Genomic DNA, 21912 nt, shown 5'->3' with positions numbered 1-21912 from the left:
GTGTTGGAGTCTGGACTGGAGAGGTGCTAGATTTTGAATGGGCGAGCGTGGGTGCGCTTGCGTATTTCCGGTTCGAGGTTCTTCCGCGTAAACTGGTGTTGACCATCCGCGTTCAGCCCAAAATCGACCACATTCAATATTGGTCTGTCCATACAACGTTACGCATATTATACTATTCTCTGGGGACTGAATATTAAATTATCACGATTTATTTTAATTTATAAAACAATTGTAGCAACTCCGTGAAATGAACTCACTTAACGTTACCAGATATAGTGCGCTATAGGCTATAGTGATCTACCAACAACCAGGTAAGTAGCTGCTAAGAGTGTTGTTTGTTTTCTGTACAATCGACATCAGTAGCATGATGGTAGCATGGTTGTCTGGAAATTGTTTAAAATCAAACAGTTTGAAGTTAATGTTAGTTAACACGCGGAAGGACAGAGAAAAATCACTCTAGAATCTCAATTGTAGGTCTTAATAAGGTGTGTTGAGAGAGCTGAGATTTGGTCACCCAACATGGTGACAAGTTAGCTAATCTAGTCGTACCGCTGGCTAAATTGGTTGACATGCTGTATTTGACAGAATAACGTAAGTTTCTGCCTACAAATGGAATTACACTAGACGGGCTCTGACTAAACTCAGCCTCCAGCACATGGACTAACGTTAGAGGCCGTGCTACAACAGGCTTTATATCGTTAAATTGTTTTATGTTTCAAGCACAGAACTGGATTTCCCAGATGACAAGGGAGAATGCACTACAACGCTAATCGTGTTAACACAGTACCCTGAATCCTGTCTAACTCTGCTGGTGTTACATGTTCATGTCGTGGAATGCACAGAGAACACACTTGCCCCTTGAGTTGGATTGAGCAACAACATTAAATGACTGTAGCACTTCCAAAGGCAATCCTCTATGACTGAAAGCTCACTGACAAGGTTTTACAACTGAACTCATTGCATAACTGGCACTACAGATTAGACAGATAACTAGAAACTTCAGTTCTCTGACAATAGTGTAACTACATAGTACTACTTGGAATGCAAAAAGAGACAACTGCTTACACTAAAGTTTGAAAGTCAAAAGTTACTCACAGCAATGTGCCTATTTTCCAGTTTGCCTTGGTGATGACAATCTGTACACCACCAAGTAATTCTTTGATGTACTCATTCCAACGTGTTCAAAATGTAACTAGATCTTTATTTAGGCCGACACTCCATTGATTGGGCTGTGCATTTCAGGTGTTCAAGTAGGAGATCCTCTGATTGAAGGGGATCATGTTAGACCACACAGATCCAAGTCTCCCGCCTGAGGAGCGGGTGCGTGCCTTAGTCAAGAAGGGGAGCGCTGTGGACGTCAATGAGAACGTGCCCGCTCGCCGATACTTCCGCTCCGGCATGGAGATGATTCGGATGGCCCACACCTACGCTGAGGAGGGGAACACAGAGCATGCTTTCATCCTTTATAACAAATACATCACGTAAGAGCTGGGGGCTGTTGGTGTGTTTGAGTGAGACACAAGTTACAAGACATGTAATAGGTGCCATATGAACTTATCGAAACTTCATTTTTATTCCATCAGGCTTTTCATCGAAAAGCTGCCAAAACATCCAGAGTATAAGAATTCAGCTATTCCCGAAAAGAAGGACACTTTAAAGGTGAGTGTATGTTATTGATTCACACAACCACTCCCAACTGATTTACCCTGAATGTAATGACACCAATTTTTCCATATGTGTGTGTGTTTGATGTATATTTCATGTCTGATGAAAACAGCATGTTTTATGTTATTTTGATGTGTGTGTTTTCTTATCCATTTTGCCACCAAAACAGAAACTCAAGGAAATTGCCTTTCCTCAAGCAGAAGAGCTTAAGAAACATATCTTCAGGCGATATGAACGGGAGTATGCTGACTATATAGTCAGAAAGGTAAGCTCCTTTCCTGCCTCTATCCTCGAAAACAGCATAACAGCAACTGGCTTTAATGGCATTATGTTCCACATAATATCAAGATAGACATTTCTCATCCTAGTCCATGTGTTTAACACCAATTCTTAATTGTTTTTTGTGCTTTCCTCTTGTTATTAGATGTGGGTGTTACAGAAAAAAGTGGATGATAAGTTGCTAGCCATACTTTTTACATTTTAGTGTGTAACTGCGTTATTGCATTATAACATGTGGAGAGAAATATAGCTATTACAGACAGCAAACAAAAAGACCCTGTGTGATGGTGTTGTGCAAGTGGATTTGGAATGTTGGGTCTTGTTGCTGTGGTCTGTTCTGAAGCTTACATGTAGAGGTGTGTGTGGTCATTTACAGCAGGCGGAGGAGGCCGCCATGGCTCAGCAGCTGTCGCGGCAGCGAGAGCTGGACACGGAGAGGCAGCGCGTGGCCGAGATGCAGCGGCGGCAGCGCGAGCAGGAGCAGTTCAGCGCCTTCGAGGAGATGATCCGCCGCCAGGAGCTGGAGAAGGAGCGCAAGCGAATCCTCCAGGAGTTCAACGCCCCGACTGCTGGTGCCCTCACCACTGACACCCCACTCCTCCCTGGGATACAGGGTCCTCCGCTCCCGGTTCAGGCGACGGCACAGAGTCCTGTGTACCCCAGCGCCAACCACTCCGGTGAACCTGCGCAGACACCTGTATCGCCTCCCGCTTTTGACCGATCACTCAAGCCAGGAACCCTCATCTCAACTAGCAACAGTAAAACATATTTTGTTTTTCTAAAGTGCCTTCCTAGGTTTCTTTGTCTAGTTGGAGTTGATTAATATACATAATATACAGTAGTTATGAAGCAATGAAGTTCTGAATTTTTGTTGATCTCTCTTGCCTGCGAATTTCATCCTGTTTCTTTTCTGTGGCACAGATATCATGGTCGATGGGCTGAGGCAACTGACTGTGCCAGCTGAGCTTTGTAGCCAGTTCCTGAGAATAGCCAATGCCAACACTATCAGATCAGTGGAAACCTGTGGAATTCTCTGTGGCAAACTGGTACGCCACAGAAACCTTCTCTGCCTTCTGTCATGTGCCCCCTCTGGCTTTTAACATGCATTTATCATCTTACTTTTTATCAGATGCCATTTCTGTCACCAGTTGTTCTACCAGTTCAACTCCAGTTTTACATCCCTCCATAGTGACGGTCTTCATCGAGACATAATAATACACCGACATGTATACAAACACTGTGACCGTTTTCCCCAGACCAGGAATGCTTTCACAATAACCCATGTGATAGTGCCAAAGCAGTGTGGGGGCCCAGACTACTGTGACACGGAGAATGAAGAGGAGCTCTTCCTGGTCCAGGGCCAGTATGACCTCATTACCCTGGGCTGGATTCATGTGAGTACCGTTATATGGATGTGTGCACGCACGACCAAAAATGGTACATATTTCAGCATTGGCCAAAGACTAACAGCCGGGCTACACGGGGTCAATTGAAGCATCCTGTTCTCAAAGCGTAAAGATAGGTTTAGAAGACTGGTTTAATTTTTTCGAATGTACGTACTGCTGTCACGTCAGGTGTAGCCAGTTCCATGGATTATATAGTGGAAGCTAATTGTTGCAGCAGAGTATTACGTGCCTGATGGGGCCTGCCTGTACAGTAAGTTCCCGGTTTGCATTATACAGATGTTCATTTTTTAACCAATGTAGTTCTCTTTTTCATTCTTACGTTCTAGAATCAACACCTCCATAGAGCCATCTAGATAATTATGTCTTATGTGACTAACCTATTTACTATATCAGTGAAGAGAGAACCTGATTATGTTTGAGATTGAACTGTGCTTTGAATATGACTTTGAATTTCATGTGTTGTAGACACACCCTACACAGACAGCGTTCTTATCCAGCGTTGATCTTCACACACACTGCTCCTACCAAATAATGCTACCAGAGGCCATCGCTATTGTGTGCTCCCCAAAGTTCAACGAGTGAGTCTTAACACAGTCCCTGGGCATTTATGAACAGTCCAAAGCAAGATAAGCCATTGTGGTTAAAAAAATAAGGTTAAAAAATAAATGGATTAAACACTCCACAAATAATGATGTGCAAGTTTTTTTCTAGATTGACGGTTAAAAAAAAAAATAAAAAAAATAAATAGTGTCACCGTATTCCTCTTGGCCAAGACACTGCATGACTTGCTTTTCTGGCAGGACGGGATACTTCAGGCTGACAGACCATGGAATGGAGGAGATATCTACCTGTAAACAAAAGGGCTTCCATCCACACTCCAAACACCCTCCTCTCTTTGCTGTGAGTTTCACTATCTTTTCAAATACTCTTCAAAATATGAACCACAACCCTATGCATTTCAGTGTTAAATACAGAATAGGTTAAATTGGTGTATTTGTGATTAAAATGGTGCAATTGAGTTGAAGTTAAAAAGTACTTTCTTCCACCTTTTGTCTTTGCTATGACAGGAAGGAAGCCATATCATTATCACAGACGCCACGATCACAATGTTGGACCTGCGATGAAGTCTGATCACATACCGAGTATCGGTGCGATGAAGTAGAGAACAACCACTCTTTGACTTTATATTAATTTACATTCTATGGCAACTAGCACTCCAAGAACCTGGATGGGAGATTATTTGAAGCCAAGACCAGAGGGCTATGGAGTGTCTTTAGGGACGGGACTTCGTTTGGCATATCAGCCTATCTGATGCACTTGTATAAGGGGCAAGAGTGAATAAAAATCCTTTAAATGTTGTCTACGGGGAGCTCAGGGATGGACACTTAACCTCAGAATACTCATTCTCATTAGGGATTGTATCACTGTATACTCTGTTCTTGACCCTCCTGTGTTTATCTTTTATTTATAATCCCATAATGGTTCCACACTAATTGTTGCTAAACTATTAAAGGAGATGAGTGATATTTTTCAAGGAATGATTCTCACAAAGTGCCTCTTTAATTCTGATCAGACACAAACACACCTTACTGCCATTGTTCACTGCAGTCTGCAGATTAATGAGAAAGGGAGAAATACTAGCTTCTGAAAGGTAGTACTCTATTTATTAATCAACATTAATTACTGTTAGCAAAAAAGAAACAGGATGTAAAATTCTACCATTTGCCAGCTAGCACAGATAGCACAATGCTGAAAATATTTGTTGAATCTCAAGAATCCTCTTTACAAAAAGTAAGGAAACGATGCATGAATCAACACATTAAATGAACATCTGGGCTTTCAAATAAAAGCGAGGCCAGTAATCAGCTTAGCCACACTTCATAGGCTTCATACTTAAAACATTTTTTTTTTTTCTCATTCTCATACAGGTCTTGTGAAATGTCATTGTTCGTCCTACAATATGTAGTCTGTTATATCAAAAGGCTTTGCGGTCACAAATAATGCAGCTTTTAAAGGAACCATGATCTTCCAAGTAAAAAGCCGTTTTATGAAGTGCCTGTGAAAGAAAGAAACATTAACAGTGGTAGCTGTTTGAGAATTAAGACAAGCTACCCCAAGTGAAAGATCATGATATTTTTTTTTTTTTTTTTTTAAGAAGCAGCAAACCAGTCAATCACAGTCTCTTCTGTTTCTGTATGACCTTCAGTTCAACCGTCAGGACCTTTAAGCCACAGATTGTTTGCTTTCCCTCTGATCTGAGTACTAGAGAATCATAGGACATCCCCTGTGGCTGGTGCTCTGGTATACATCCATGGTGACATTCAGCAGCGGCAGTTCAGCTCCAGTCCAACCCAGTCCTTCATCCATCCAACCAATCAGATGGAAATTCATCTCGTTTGCCAGCAGGCTGCTCTGCCATGGAACTGTCCTGGCCTCCTTAAAGGCAGCTTTTGGTCACTGCTCAGCTCAGCCAGTCCAAATCATCCTCGTCATCGTCGTCATCTCCAAACAGTGGGGCAGGGGGAGGTCTTCCCTTCATACTCTGAAACGTGGCAGATAGAAATGCATTAGTGAATGGGGAAATGCACACAAGCAATGCAATAAGTTGGCATTTTACCTCCCAGATAGGAGAGTGTAAGTCCTGAGGAGTTCTTTGTGGTATTTCTGTATAGTGAGGTCACAAGACAATTCACAACAGTGTTTTAGAACTCTACCAGGTCAATCAGTCTTTGGGATGATTGGCATTGATTTTGCTACTACCACTACCAATGAGTAAGTACATAGTTGTTAGAGGGAGTGTGGAATGTTAGTGTGGAATCTGAGAGCCTGTCGGGGGCCATGGCAGATTCTTCCTCACCAACTCATCATCGTCATCCTCTGTCGGGGTGGGTGGGGGTTTGACCGGGGGGGCGGCCTTCTTGAAAAATGGCTCCTCTCCATTTTCCTCCTCTACTCCCCCAGTCAGACTGAGAGAGTAGCACAGAGAGCACAGGACACAGGAGGGACACACACACAGACAGACAGACACAGGGAGAGAAATAGATGGACATGGAGGACACAAGTCCACAGTAAGTACACAGAGAATCTGGGGGTATCAGAGTATAGAGAAGTGGGGTGGGACTTTGACATTGTTAAGAAATACAGACAGCATGCAGTCCAGACTGGGATGGGTTAGTTTTGCTGATTTCAAAGCTATTATTATTATTATTATTATTATTATTTTAAAGACGCCACAATGAAATTGATGATTAGAGTATGATCAGTCTGATGAAATAATGAGCCAGGTGGTGTCCATTTAATAAGACTTACTATAACCATGCAAATACAATGTGGGATCATCAACCTCCATACTCCATGGTATGTCAGAACTGATAAAAGCTCATTTACAAAGCTCTTCCTGTCTTATTATCTGCCTTTTGGAAATTGCGAATTAGCAGATTGATATCGGAGTTGGATAATCTTCCTGTACCTGTTGGATGTGGTGGCCTTTGTGTTTTCGTGTGTGACGTTTGGTGGTGGTGGTGGGGGCTGAGTGGGTGGTCCAGATCTGGTGTCCGTGACAACAGCTTCCCCTAGAGGGTTGGCCGCGTTCTCGTTGTGCTTCCCTGTGTCTTTGTCAGGGCTGGTGTCGGTAGGAGGGTGTGGCTTTACCTCTTCCTCAGAAACTAAGTGCTCTTGGGGTTTGGCCTTGCTTGGGTCTACAGTCTCTTTGGCACTCTGGCTGTCTGCCTGGCAGACAGCTTGTACAGTAGTGTCCATAACAGTCACCTGATTGGTCACGACTTCTGTGTGCTGTGCTTCCTGGTCAGTGCGAGTGGGCACTTCATTGTTCTCTGGGACGACTTCCTCCTCCGCTTTCCCTGGCTGTTCTGCATGCTTGTCCGTGGCCACTTCATCTCTGATGGCTTCAGGCACTTTCTCCTCCTCTCTTTCTGGAGGTGCACTCTTCTCCTCCTCTCTTTCTGGAGGTGCACTCTTCTCCTCTCTCTCTGGAGGTGCACTCTTCTCCTCCTCTCTCTCTGGAGGTGCACTCTTCTCCTCCACCACTTTCTGCACATTCTTCTCCACGTCCTTCTCATCAATCTCTTTTTCTTTGTCATCCACCTCCTCTTTCTTCCCATTCATCTGTGTGGTCGGTGACACTTCAGTCTCTTCCTCATCTTCCTCATCTTCCTCTTCCTCCTCTTGTTGACTCTGTTCTACAGAAGTCTTCTCACTCTTTGCAAGGAGTTGTAGGGTTACATTCTAGAGGAGGATATCAGAATGGTACATAATGTAAGAAAATACGTCATACATAAGAAATTACATGCAATCCTCATTAGGTGATTGAATCTACCACAAACTACTGCACTTGACACATTTACATGAAGCCACCCTAAGATGATCAAAAGCCCCCCCCTAAACAATTATAGTAATTAAAAAAATGTTTTTTTTTTTTAAAGGAAATAGTTGCAGGCATGCACTTAACGTAAAAAGCAGGACTATGAGTTGAAATAAATAATAGTACAAGTTGCCATTATTTAATTAAAAGTATCGCTCTGGTTGCTAGGTGGGCTATCACTAGGGGTGAGTTAGGGTTCATTGTAACGTTAATTTTCCTAAACGGTCGGCAGAGTTGCAAGCAGAAGAAGGAGGATTAGCAGTGAACACACAGAGTGAAATTGTAAGTAGGTGTTGTGACTTGTAATTCCTTTACGTCTACTTAAGGGAAAGAAAGGGATATATTGTAGTTGCCAATTTTAACACTGCTGTAATTTAGACTAAGTTCAACATAGGTAGGCTATAGAAAACGCTAGCTAGCGACAAAACAAGCAAGATACAATATCAGTCTTCCAAAGAAGGCAGGGAAAGAAAAGAGAGTGAGCCAGAAAACAAGTCCTGATAGATGCCTTATAACTAATAATAATTGAATTAAAGAAGGTGTGATTATTCATTACCCACAAACCTGGGGGCTAAGCCCCTCCCTGTCTTTCAATCCTAGTGACGTCCCTGGCTGAATATATTTCTGACTCCCTCACAAGTGAATGCTGGAAGATCATTAGGTTGTAGTCCTGTGAGGGATAGAGGGGGTTACATACCTTAATGGTGCTGACCAGAACACCAAGAATGGCACTGCCTTTGTAGGACTCATGGAGGTCAAACTCCCCCCGTAGTGAGTGGAACACTCCATTCATCACACGCTTCACCTGCAATCACAACACAAGGCCAGGAGATTGTATCAGACAACAACCCCCACGGAGAGACAGAGACAGAGACATGGGTAACAATATGGATAAGATATTCTCTTGAGGTCTTATGATGGGGAACCTAAAGTAAGTTTCCCTGGACTCCCTTCACAATTTCTCCCTGAGTTCTCAATTCCGATCTCTACTGTGTACAGGTATGCTGTTGTGGACATAAGGGAGGACCTGCTCTCCCCACCTCTACTGCGGTGTCTGCCTGCTCCAGCTTCTCCTCCTCCTGCGGCTGCTGCTCCTCCAGACGCCTTTCCAGCTCCGCCACGCGAGTCTCATACTGCTGCCTCATGGACACCGCCCGGCCCTCCAGAGCAGAGTACTGACCGATAGAAGGGAAATGGAGAGAAAGAGGGATGGGGGAAAAAGAATGAGAAACATGGATGAGTAAAATACAGAATCTCTTTGTGTGGTGATATATAACTGTTGACAATTGATCAGGTCTTGTAAAGGAACAAAAGAGAGATAGTCAGCATCAGTCCACATTCGCAAATGTGCAAAAATTAGGTTGTTTATCAATTTTTTTTTGTTTTTTAAAATCATAGTGCAGGTTTTTAATAAATGTCTCTGGAGAAGCGTGTCAGCAGCACCTTGTCTTTGAGAGCCTGCAGCTCCTCACTCTGATCCTGCTGCTGGAGGAGTCTCTGCTCCTCTGACTCCCGGGATTGCTTCAGCACTGAGAACTGTGGGAGGCAGACAGGACTCACAGGTCAGTAAGAAGCGCAAGGTGCACATGGTGTTATATTACTTGAGGAGCTATTTGTTTATGTGTGGATATGTAAACAGTACCTTCTCCTGTAGTTGTGTGAGTTTGACCTCCAGGCCGTCTCTGTGCTCGGTGAGCTCTACAATCGCTCGAGTCTGCTGCTCCTTGGCTGAAGCCAGAGCTTGGTCACACTTGGCCTGCCACTCCTGTTCCAGCTCAGCCTGCAGCTGGGTCATCTGCAAAACACACACAGGTCAACTCCCCCAATACTTACACTGATAGACTGACCCTTATAGAGAGATCATCAATGTTTTACTGACAATCCATGCAAGATCACACACACACACACACACACACACACACACACACACACACACACACACACACACACACACACACACACACACACACACACACACACACACACACACAAGCTTATTGTTGACCAAAAGAGTGAAATCTTAAGACAGCCTTGAATATCTAAACCAGTGCATGTGATAAATGGCCAAAGAAAGCAGATAATCTCTGGAGTGACACAAGCATTCAGAAGTACAGGGCGCATCAGCCACCAACCTCCACAGGGACTCATACATAAGATTCTCACACGCACCTGTTCTTGGGCGGCGTGGTCAGTGCTCGTCCTGGCCTTGCGCAGTTGGCTCCTCAGGTTGTCCAGCTCCTGCTGGCTGCTCCTGCGCACCTCCTCCAGCTCCTCGTCACAGCGCTCACGCTCAGCTTGCCACTTCCTCTTCCTGTCCAAAAGAGTCTGACACACACACACACACACACACACACACACACAACACACTCAATCAATCAGATCACCATCATCACTGATCATCAAACACCTGCTACCTCCTCCTCGTGTCTGACATAACTAACCGATAACCAGAATAGTTGACAATTAATCTAATAGTTGATAAGTAATCAGTCATTTGACTAATCGTTGCAGCCCTAGTGTGGGGCTACTCACTCGCTCCAGGCTGTCCTTCTCTGTGGTCAGGTCCTGCAGCTCCTCCTCCACACTGCTCAGCTTCAGCTCCACCTCTTTGCGCTTCTGTTTCTCGGCCTTGTACTGTGTGTGTACTCTTTCCCCCGTCTCCTTCACCTCTGTGTATCACACACACACACAAATTATTCATCCGATCATGAAGTTGGTCAGCGCATTTGTACACAAATGTTGTAACAAGGAGCTATTTGTAATGTTGGTGGCCATGGGAACCTGGTAGTAAGTAACTAATTACTTCCCTTCCCTGCAGGGCAAACACCAAAAGGATTTGCATGATTTCCACTATTATGATTTTTTTTTTTTTTTTTTTTCATAACACGACAGGCAGATGATACCACCCACACACACACACCCACACCCACCCACACCCACACACACCTTCCAGCTGGGTCTGCAGGGTGGTGAGCTGGCTGGCGTGTTGGTCTCGCTCCTGGAGCGCAGTGTTCAGTTTGGCCTGCAGGGCGGCAGCCTTCTGCTGCTGGGAGCTCACCTCCAGCTGCAGCTCCGACACACGGGCAGTGGAGCCCGCCAACTCCTCCGTCAAATGAGCCTAAGCCACAGTGGAGGGGGACAGATACAGCGAGAGAAAGGGAGGGAGAGAGAGAGAAACAGACAGAGAAAGAGAGAGACAGAGAGAGAAAAACAGACAGAGAGAGAGAGAGAGAGAGAAAGAGAGAGACAGAGAGAGAAAAACAGACAGAGAGAGAGAGAGAGAGAGAGAGAGAGAGAGAGAGAGAGAGAGAGAGAGAGAGAGAGAGAGAGAGAGAGAGAGAGAGAAACAGACAGACAGACAGACAGAGTTCAGTGATCTCTGAATTTATATAGGTGATAAATGAAAACAGAAAATGCAGTGTACAAAAGGTGCAGGAATAAAACAAGCAAACACTGAAAAGAAAATCACTACACTAATTGTAACTGAGCTAGGATGCTGGACTGTTACATGGCAGCAATGTAACTCCTTGTAATGGAATCAGCCTGAAGATGATGGCACGGGGTGTGAAGAAAAGAAACAATAAAAACGTAAAAGTGTTAAGAGGCCGTTGCAATTTACAAAGATGTTGCTCATGGAAGGAGAGAGACAGTGAGGTGACTAGTGAAGATTATGATGGTGAGACGGAGAGACTGAGAAAGAACACTCTGAACCTCACCTGATCCAAACCCATGTCTGGTGGAAATGCATGCTGGGAAGAGAAAGCAGTCACTACTAATGGCCCTAAGTCAGACAGCTAGGAGAACAGACCAGCTGTGCAGAAAAGGCCCACATGTTATCAGACAGAGGAGTTCATTGTGATCAACAAAGGGGTGTTAGGCATTTTTCAAATAGCCAGAGGACTAACAGTAAGTAAGAAGCCTTGAGGAGAGGGGAGGATGTATTACATTGAGAGGGTTTCCTGTACACATCAGAAACACAAGGATGGCAATGGCTTAACACGGCATCAGAAGACCCACAAAACACTTTGTATAGTGTATTAGAGACATTTTGCATTTCACACAGTTTCTAATGATTATGTATTAGATGTGCATTAGCACATTACTGACATTTAACAGGGAACTAAAGGGAACTAAAGGACAAGCTTGATACACATTATTACAAGTATTCTTTTTCACAGAACTCAACATATTGAACAATGCTGAATTAAAGCATGCTGCACATAATTCTACTGTTCATAAGATATGTTGCTCATAAAAGCTAATTGTAACCCAAGGTTAGTCAGGAGTGGATAAGCTAGGACACAGTGCTGCTATAACATTATAGAACTGGTAAAGCACCTTCTGGAGCACCTAAGAATATCTCAGTGGACACCATGCTCTTACCTTATCTTGCTCTGCTTGAAGAAGTCGTGCCTGGCTCTGCTCACTGGTGCTCTTCAGAGAGTCATTCCTCTGCTCCATCAGGAGGTTACTTTGTTCCATGTACCTGCAGGGAGCGACAGGTAAGACACCACAGACTAGGGATGCACGATATATCGGCGGCCGATATATTATTAGCCGATAAGTGAAAAAATGAAAATATTATTAGTCCTAATTTAGGCCTACGTAAGGTCCATCTGGCTACACTGAGTTACTTGAGCTTGGTTGGCTATACTTTTTCCTCAATATAATGTCAGCGATGTGAATGTATTTCACCACTCTAACAAAATCTGTGGATATGCGTTCATTTGGGAATCTGTGCATCTCAAAATCCTCTCGTGAATGATCCGTCATTTAACCTTACCAGAGCGGAGCTCAGCCCTATCTAGAGCCGTCTTGTGCTGGTGTGTTTGCACTTTACCGCGCTGGTCGGGGAAACAAATAAACAAACTCGTTATGGGACGAGTACATAAGTAGGCCTAGTTCTAAGTTGTTTTTAAGTATTATATTTGCATTACTTTAGCTTGGGTTTTGTATTATTACCTAGAAATATGCTAACCATTCGTGCTTCAGTTCCAGACAGGTCATCATAATAAGTTATTAAAACCTTCGGGGCTAACGCCTTTCATTTCTGCTGCAGCAGGTTGTGCGCAACAGAGTAGACAGACATAAGAGACAGTCTGAGGAGTTGCAGCTTTATTCAGTTACCCGCAGTTGAAACTAAACCTAAGTTTCCCTCACAAACACTGATTTGGTCGCTATACTGTAGCTTATTCCAAGCTGAGCGTTTATGAGCGTTTAGTCCTAAATGAAAACGATTCAAACTCTCTAGCCACTCACTCGCAATTCACTGACGTCAGGTTCACTTAAAGGAGCCACACATACTGTAGGGCTAGGCTACTGTTATGTTGTTGACTGCCGTACTATTGAGGACTATTATGAGTTCTGTCCATCATTTGGTGGTAGGTAAAATTACTGCAATAAAATTATGCTTATTAAATGCTTTCCCCAAATCACTTTTCACATTTTTTTTTCAAGAGTAATATTATCGGTTATCGTATCGGTATCGGCCACAACAAACCAATAAATATCGGTTATTGTTATTGCATCTCTACCACAGACTCTTGACTGGAGTAGGATGTGTAACATGGACACAGGCAAGCTTTTCACAACATGCTGTTCTCAAATCCTACTGCTCTGTGTGAGTCTGACCTCTGGTTTTGGTTGATGAGTTCTCCAATCTTGCGGTTTTGCTCTTCAATGCGTGTGCTCTTGTCAAAGACCTCCTTCTTCAAGCACTCATTTTCCTGTGTGAAACCATGACAAGACCATTTATTGTGACGATATACTGGATACTGAATCATTGAAACACACCAACACAACATAAAAAGCTTTTAAATGTGCCGTTTTGTTTAACCTGTATTATTCTCTGAATGTTGTGCATGATCATTGATGTTTCCATGGAGACATTGGAGAACCCCAGTGAGTGTCCACCCTGCCTCTGGAGGTCATCCACCTGGACAGAGACATATGGCCGTCACCAAAGCGAGCAGCAGAGCTGCCATAATATCAATGTGAACAGAGAGGCCAACTCAAACTCTCTATTGACTGAAGGTTTGCAGTGGACGTTGCCTTGTGGGCTCCATCTATAAATCTCTTTAACCAGATTACAGGAGCAACCTATCTGCTAAACTGTAACAACTAACAGTATAATTGAAGGAGAGGGAGATAAAGATTTACAGTGGGCTGTAAACTCTCTCCACTCCATGCCATCTGCATGAATGATGTGAAATCTTCACAAATTTACACACAAACCTTAGCAGCCAGCTGGTCAACTTTATCTCCAACTTTGCCCACGGCCAGTCGGATCTCGGTGTTGTGCTGACGAGCCTCGGTCATGAGGAAGGACGTGACATCTCTAGGTCCTTAAAGAAACCCAATGAGAAAGACATGCGGAGGTTACTAGATATTGAGGAGATGACAAGCTGCATTGTTGCCGATGGGCAATGATGTAGAGCAGGGGAAAGTGTAAGGGTGGGAACCTCAGAGAAACTCTATGGGAGTGATGCTGGAGAGGACTTACCCTGGTATGCTACTGTCTGACCGGCATACATCTCAGGCTGCAAGTGAGAGGGAGCCACAGACTGTGTGTAAGTGTACGGCTGAGAAAAATAAAAGCAGTGATTTGCTTTTAGAGAAGCAAGGCAAAAGCATACAAAAAGCATACAAGAATGAAACAAAACAAAACAAAAACCATTCAACAAAAAAAGATATCAAACAGACAAAAACACAAATGAAACTTGCAATTGATCGTCTGTGATGAGGAAGTATAAATTAAACATGGAGGCGGAACATACTACCAAGCAGGGAAGTGAACAAACACACTAGCAAGCAAGGACGTAAACAAGCACAGAACACAGAAAATGTCGCTCTACCTGAAAAGCATGGAGGGAACCTGGCATCATGGGCTGTGGGGTGGCAGTCGCCATGGTGACCGGCATCAGTGCTGCAGCAGGGTTCGCATGAGGATGTGAGGTCACTACAGGAGAGCATATGGAAACACATGGGGGTCAGTGGAAGACATCAGTGCAGTCATTAGTCTCCACTGGCTTAGTAAGGTAAGTGGGGGTTATGACAGTGAACGACTATGAGGTGATGTGGGTTAGGAGCTTTACCATGCACGGAGGTCGGAGGGGCAGCTGTGATCTGCACAGGCTCAGGAGAGGGAGCCACAGGACGCTCCTTCGCACGTGACACACTGGGGTCCTAGAGAGACCAGACGGGACAAACTAAATCCGTCATCCTAGAAGACATGCAACAAACTCAGGCCTGGTGTCTGTGTCGTAAGTGCCCCAGTTTCCCACCCCAGCTGAAGAGTGTCTCACCTCCATTTCAGAGTCGCTGGAATCTGCGTGTGGGGACGTCGCTGGACCGGCCAGGAAGGGCAGCATGGGCTGACCCATCTTAGCCATGCGGGAGATGAGCTTGGCTTTGGTCACGTCAGGATTCTGGGGTACAATGGAATAGAATGAGGCAGGTAAGACTGTGCTGTGGTGACAAAACAGATCAGCATTACTGAAATACTACATACAAATTAGAAATACTTTTCAAAATATCAATCCACGTAGGTCCAGGAATACCTCATCTGCTGCATTTCACACTATTGACATATAATAGTTTTTAAAAAATGCATCCACAACAAGAATATCTTCTGAAAGCATGGTGCTTCATGATAAAAGTGTACCATGAACGGCTACACACCGTTAACTGTTCACTGATAGAGTTGGATTTCACACGCAGGGGTGCATCTCTGGGTAAAGCAATGGGGGAAAAAATGACAAACTGTAAGTGTTTCCTCATAGCATGTTCAGTATGTCTAAACTACACAAATTAAAAATGTTTATGTGCAGAAGTAATCCAATAACACTGCTGGAGGTTTGTGTGTGTCTGTCTGTGTCTCTGTGTGTGTAAAAGGGGGACTCCTACCCTTGTTTAGCCGGAGCTGAGGCAGCAGGTGGAGGCTGTGCGGTCACCTCAGGGCCCAGACTCTCCACACTGGGGGCAGGCGAGGGTGCGGCCGAGTCCCGAGAGCCGATACTGACCCGCTCAGAGCCTCCATCCTTGGCAAACTTCACCTGAGAAGAGCAGGGGCACAAATTAAGAGCTTTAAAAAAAGTACACTGCACTCTCATATTATTCATGCTTAGTGGTAAAAGTGAGGAAGGTCATGGACAAATAACATGCTAAGATGCCAGGTCAGGGTGTGAGATGGACACAGGAGTCAGTGAGAAGGATCAGCTCAGAAAAAAAGATTGTCTAACCATTAAAAAAACTGAATAGATCTAGTTTTATCCAAGTACACATTTAAACCAAATGTATATGTTATAATATGTTATATGTTAAATATGTTATTTCAGTGAATGCGTCACCCACCCTTCTGATCTCTGTTTCAAAGATCAGCGTGCTGTTCGCTGGCACGCGGTTAGGCACGCCCTGCGCGCCGTACGCCTGGTTGGGGGGAACCACAAGAAGTCGCCGTCCACCCTTCTTCATGCCCGCCATCCCCTCTTCCCAGCCCTGAGGGTGGAGAGAGAGAAAGAGAGAGAGAGAGAGAGAGAGGTAACCCAAAGGTTGGATCAATTACATTAAAAAAAAGTGTAGAGAGATGCCAAAGAAAGAGTACTCTTACCTTAATGACTTTCCCAGCGCCTAGCTTCAGCCGCAGGAGCTTGTCTTTATTGAGATTGGAGTCAAACACCTGCAAGGAGCACAGGTATATATATAGGAAATACTGTGATGTGCCTCAACAGTAAAGCTGCTTGTACTGAAGGGCTTTACCGCTACACTTCACTCTCATATAATGTGCATACCGCTCCAGTGGTGTGGTTCTGCAGTAGCCAGCCCGTGTAGGCCACCTCCAGAGAGTCGCCATTCTCCACTGCCTGTCCCTCTCCGAGCGTCAGGTCCTGCACGATCACAGCATCCAGCTGAGCCGCACTGTTGACCTTTGACAAACACACCTGCAATACAAGAGGAAGTGTTGGTTCATTAGAGGCTCTCCTCATATGCATAGGGTGCAGCATGATGGTTTTTAGGGCTGCACGATTATGGCCAAAATGATAATCACGATTATTTTTATCAATATTAAGATCACGATTATTTATCACGATTATTATTTAATTTTAGTGACAAAAATATTTTTTCCCCCTAAACATATTGGACTTGCTATCTGGCTCACCCAAATTCTTCCCCTCACATTTACTCCCCAAAATTACTGCAAATATAGATTGACTGCGACTTCCAAACTTTCAGCTTGCTACTTTGTTAATATTTGGGGAAACGTTAATGGCAACACAGTAATTACAAAGTATTAAGAAATACTGTTAATTTGATGCTTTTTAATTCATTTATAAATGGTGCACTGTCAATTTAAGACCCTTTGCCAGATCCACTCAAATAGCCTATGGCTAGTGCTGTGCCCACTCAGTTTGTAAATGGTCACTAATGGGAACTGTTGCCAATGCCATTGCGCGCTCTCTCGTGCACGCTCAAATGCGTTCCCAATTAAATGGAGTAGCATAACGTGGTAAGATCTGCTGCAATGGAGATACTATGTATCTCGATGTAACAAGCTGTTTTGACATTGATATTGTAAACGTTCTTTAGGACGAGTGTAAATCAGTTTGCAGTAGCCTGAAGTTAATCACAACGTCGTCTATCGCTGGGAAAAAAAATAGCTAGCTATGATAACCTAATTATATGCTTGGCAGGCCGGATTAAAGTGTGGCGGGCCGGATCTATGATAAACTAATAAATGCTCGGTGGGCCGGATTAAAGTGCGTGGCGGGCCGCAGTTTGGACACCCCTGGTTTAGTCATTCGTTGATATGTAAAACACTGACGTGTAGGCTACAATTTCATTATTGTTCACTCGTTTTGAGTAGGCTGTGTCTTGAAACGCATATGCATTGTAGGTTGCACATGTAACTTATAAAATACATGAATATAATTCACGGATCCCGTCGTTAGCTCAACTCTTATTATAGGCTATATCGGAGGAAGCAAACAAGGACTAAAAGTTAACGTCATAAAAATGCATGTGTGGTTTCATGTGATGCGTTTCACGGTATGAGTTGAGAGCCCTGCTTTGCTTAAGTTTTTGGTTAACTCCACTTGCCTGAAATCCGAAATATTTTCGAACAACGGATGATCCGTTTCGAGGGACAAGCTCTTGGCCTGCTGTGCCACACATTTGATTTTTGATCGTCGTTTTTTTGTATAGTCTAACTAGCCTACTAATAGTTAACATAATGCTACTAGTCCACAGTGCATCCAAACTGAGCATTGCATCAGGCTGAGCAGTGCAGGGAACAGTTGTCATTGGTAGGATGCATGCAGGCACATTGTTTTGTAGCGGAGTGTTCTATGGGTTGCCAGGTTGGTTCAATGGGTAGAGCACGCATTTTTAATATCGCTCGATCACGCAAATTTGATCGTGGGAAGCCAAAATCGTGATCGTGATTAAAATTCGATTAATTGTGCAGCCCTAATGGTTTTATTACCACCAATTAAGCACATTCAGGATTTGATTGTGTCCACATAACCAATCAGTTCAGATGGTTATAGGTACCAGCAAGAGCTTTCAATACAATCAGAAATCTCAGTGTGTGCAGTGACAAGTAATGTTACCTGAAATCGCTAACACACTGTAGAGTGGTCTCCCTACCTCCTTACAGAAGTCCAGCGCTGCTTTCTCAGACTCAAACATCACTGACCAGTTCTGCCGCTGGTCATCGTAGAATGTGCAGTAATTGCTAGGCTGAACCTGAGGAAGCAAGACAGTGTATGGCATGTTCAACTCTGCATAAGACAAAAACCAGGGACAATGCATTGTCCAGCCATTTCAAGTTTGCCCAGACTCACAATGAAGATGAAGCCCGTGTGAATCTTGGCTGACGTGACTGGCTTCTGTTGACTGGCATACAGCAGCAGCTTGTACTATGAGAGAACACAGACAGACAACATGTTGTCAACGCAGGACTCTCGCGCCCAGTGACACACCACTCCATTTAGCTGGACCATAACTCGAGCACTGAATGCTCCACCATTCCGCCGAATACCATTCTTACTGACTCAGACTGCAAACAGGCAGATGACTCTACAATAGAACTAGTACTGATCAATGTGCCGATCAAACTTGAATCTAAGTTAAAAACACAAGATGCACTCCTTTCCTACATTCACTATGACATTCACTAAACAGTCATTCTGTCATTCACACAAAATCATAACATATTGTTTGATTATCTTTCTCCATACATTGATACCCACCTCTTTACTAGTGTGACTTCCCAGCACAGCAGCTCCCAGTTTGCCTTGCTTCATGTACTGTCCATTAACGCTGATGCAGGGACGAACAATTACGACATATTAGGCTACATATACAGTCAAGTCACAGGGAAATAGGGCATTCTGTACAACTTGATTATTTCTCTGGTAACTACTTGTATATTAATATTTTTTCAACAGTTATTACAACTTACTATCTGTAGGCATGAACTGCTGTTGCTAAAAGCACTGCAGGGGTTCCAGCTGGTGGAGGTGGCTTCTGAGTAGGTGGACCTTCAAAAAAACAAAAAAATCCAGGAATATGTTGATGGCCAGGTAAGGGATGGCAAATGCCAATCCTTTGGTAACATATTCTCAGATATCTGCAATCATACCTGAGTTCATAGAACTCTTCCTTGGTTGCTTTGGGGCCGTGTACTGGAATGATTCATTGCCTTGACTTGTTGCCTGATCAAGTCCAAAGAGAGACGCCAACTTTGCCCTAAAAATCACACACGCAGACACACACAAATGCGCGCACACACGCAAATCCTTCACTGCCCAAAGAATTTACAGTACAATCACAATGCATTGTTCTCCTTGCACAGCAAAGACTGACATTGACTTCTCAGAAGGAATTACTACCCAGTAGTTCATAAAACAACTAGTTTTCCTTCGACAAGCCAAGTAAAATATCTGCCAAAAAATAAGTGTATTAAAACTCATGCATTTCTTTAACATCCTACACCATACTAGGTCAGGCGACATAGCATATCAAGACGCACAGCACTAGTTAGTCATTTCTGTAGTGACATTATCATGTAGGCTACAAGAAACTATATCAATGCAGATTAATGCAAGCTAATCATGCAAAACTAATAAACCAAGCAACAAACAAATGAAAGAGACATGCCAACACTGACTGGCCTATATCTGACTATCACACGTCTATGAACTCATGCTGACCCATGGATCTCCCTCCACTGGTAGTCATTGTCCCGTAGTAAGTACAAGCTGGTGAGGTCAGGGCCGACAGTCTGAGGACTTGGTCCCCAAGACCTGTTGATGGACACTACTCCAGACAAAACATTACTTGAACGTGCTTCCGCACGGACGATCTTCATCATGCGAGCCCTTTCCCTCTCCCTGTCTCTCCTCTCCCGGTTGGTATCCATCGGTGGCAGTCACACGTTGGTGGCAGATTTAGAAGGGAATCGCAGGCAAGTGCCCTGATGAGCCTCCATGAGGCAGCCACAGTGCAGCTCTCAAATCAGCAGCTTCAGCCAGTTGAGAAGGGGCTGGCCTGCCAGCCTTGCCTTGCCTTTAACCTCCTCCCATAACCACTAGCATGTGAGAGGAATTATATCAGCCCCCACTCCACCCTCCCATCTATACCGATTGTTTTGGCCATGTTTCTGCCAAACTAGAAAGAGTTTATTTGGCTCCAAATTGCATTTCATGCCACACCAGCTACCCCTGCCCAGAAAATATTAGAAAGCAAAACAGATCTATTGTGCAGTAGATTATCCACCTGATATCAATGAGGACTGTAGCAGCTACAGGCAAACAAAGACAATCTGCAGTGGTCAGGTGTAGTGTGTGTGTGCATGTGTGTGTGTGTACGTGTTTACAAAAAGCCCAAATTTAGTTAAACCTGTGAAACTTTTCTGCCGTTTTCTTTCAGCCTAAGTTTAATCTTGAATCACCTTAAACATGCACCAGCCCTGACATTTTAAGACACATTAGTCCAACTAACTTGGGCTAATCTTAAACTTCAACTTCCTTCCTTGAGCAAGAACTGTTCCTGCCAGGACATCAAAACCTCTGACTCACATGACCCACTGAGCCACTAAAACTTATCATCATGTGAGTATATAAATGTCAACTTGTGAAAATCGGAAAACATGGTGTTAGCAACGCCATTCACCCACAAATCCGTGTAAATTGAAGTAGCCATAAGCTTTCGTCTCACCAAGCTGGCCGTTTTCTTGCCTCCTCCTGAGCCATCCAGACAGACTGCTAATTAACTAGCTCGAGACCTGTGTGCTGTCTGTGTACTGTCATTTTTCACACTTTTGTGCAATCATCTGATCGTATAAGGGGATTGAACGTTGACGATGCTTCTCTAATGATTTGCCAACAACATATTTGATCAGAAAAAGACGAGACCGCTAACCCAACTATTTAAGTTACTTTCTGTTGTACAGTAACAATCTTTTGATGAAGTTAAAATCATTATCACCAATACAATATGCTAACACTGAAATGTCAAACTAGATTAACGTTAATACTGGCGTGGTTGAATGGTACTCAAATATGTTAATGTTAAAGTAATCAAAATAAAAGACAGAAACAAAACTAGGACTGTGTGGGGTCTATTGTATACTGCTATGGCTACAGCTACCTAAACACTGAATCTACCTAGCTGCTGATAGCTTGCCTCTGGAACTAGACACTCACCCTCCTGTGGGAGACAAAAAATCTCCATCCTCATCATCTGTGGAGAACATAATTCTTTTTAGATGTCCTGTTCCAGTGCAGACGAAACAGATACGGATTATTGCACTCTCCAAACGACTAATGTCGTGGTTTACTCTTCGGACAAAACGTACTCGAATATGCACAGGTCATAGCTAATGTAGCCAGAGAGCTAGACTAGCTAACAACCACATCGCTTCCTGTTTCCCTTGGAATCAGCTGACCCACCACCTGATGTTTGGGACTGACAGAGACAAGAAAGCACATAGCAGTTTTTTTTAATCTGCTACTTCTTACTATGATTTAAGCATGACTCATGCTCATACTCGATATGTCAGATTTGTTAATCAGCAGAACAATATCAAATAGGCCTAAAGTTATTTTTAATGTAAGTGGATGGATATAGCCTAGGTGAGGGTGTTATCGTTAGCATATTATTATTTGAAACATGAGCTTT

General features: G+C 43.8%; 2 protein-coding genes across 6 annotated transcripts; one reads left to right on the top strand and one right to left on the bottom strand.

The window, feature by feature from the left end:
• Positions 1-64: 64 nt before the first annotated feature.
• On the top strand, positions 65-4888 carry stambpb (STAM binding protein b). 2 transcript variants are annotated; one of them, XM_042102139.1, is made up of 10 exons: positions 65-311; positions 1243-1481; positions 1584-1659; positions 1835-1930; positions 2321-2702; positions 2866-2990; positions 3201-3338; positions 3816-3928; positions 4151-4250; positions 4418-4888. In XM_042102139.1, the coding sequence occupies exons 2-10, from the start codon at positions 1279-1281 to the stop codon at positions 4472-4474; spliced, it is 1290 nt and encodes a 429-aa protein (XP_041958073.1). In that variant the 5' UTR covers positions 65-311; positions 1243-1278; the 3' UTR covers positions 4475-4888. The 2 variants fall into 2 exon arrangements, with proteins under 2 accessions (XP_041958073.1, XP_041958074.1); XM_042102140.1 differs by lacking the exon at positions 65-311 and adding an exon at positions 326-939.
• Positions 4889-4992: 104 nt separating this feature from the next.
• Positions 4993-21661, bottom strand: fkbp15b (FKBP prolyl isomerase family member 15b). 4 transcript variants are annotated; one of them, XM_042102132.1, is made up of 30 exons: positions 21438-21661; positions 19373-19479; positions 19193-19271; positions 18981-19050; positions 18573-18647; positions 18376-18474; positions 16521-16670; positions 16340-16408; positions 16084-16227; positions 15637-15785; positions 15412-15460; positions 15036-15158; positions 14826-14916; positions 14586-14689; positions 14234-14270; positions 13966-14075; positions 13568-13666; positions 13363-13457; positions 12115-12217; positions 11448-11480; positions 10678-10849; positions 10264-10400; positions 9901-10056; positions 9374-9526; positions 9175-9267; positions 8772-8906; positions 8429-8536; positions 6820-7595; positions 6208-6316; positions 4993-5892 (listed from the first exon to the last, which is right to left on the bottom strand). In XM_042102132.1, exons 1-30 carry the CDS (start codon positions 21485-21487, stop codon positions 5812-5814), a joined length of 3756 nt encoding a protein of 1251 aa, XP_041958066.1. In that variant the 5' UTR covers positions 21488-21661; the 3' UTR covers positions 4993-5811. The 4 variants fall into 4 exon arrangements, with proteins under 4 accessions (XP_041958066.1, XP_041958064.1, XP_041958067.1 ...); XM_042102130.1 differs by having other exon boundaries at positions 14234-14312; positions 21438-21660; XM_042102133.1 differs by lacking the exon at positions 6208-6316 and having other exon boundaries at positions 14234-14312; positions 21438-21660.
• Between the last annotated feature and the right edge of the window lie 251 nt (positions 21662-21912).

The sequence above is a fragment of the Alosa sapidissima genome, chromosome 8 (assembly GCF_018492685.1).
Source record: "Alosa sapidissima isolate fAloSap1 chromosome 8, fAloSap1.pri, whole genome shotgun sequence".
Taxonomy (NCBI): Eukaryota; Metazoa; Chordata; class Actinopteri; order Clupeiformes; family Clupeidae; genus Alosa; species Alosa sapidissima.
The sequence above is the reverse complement of the archived record's forward strand: the minus strand, read 5'-3'. Positions and strand labels throughout refer to the sequence as shown.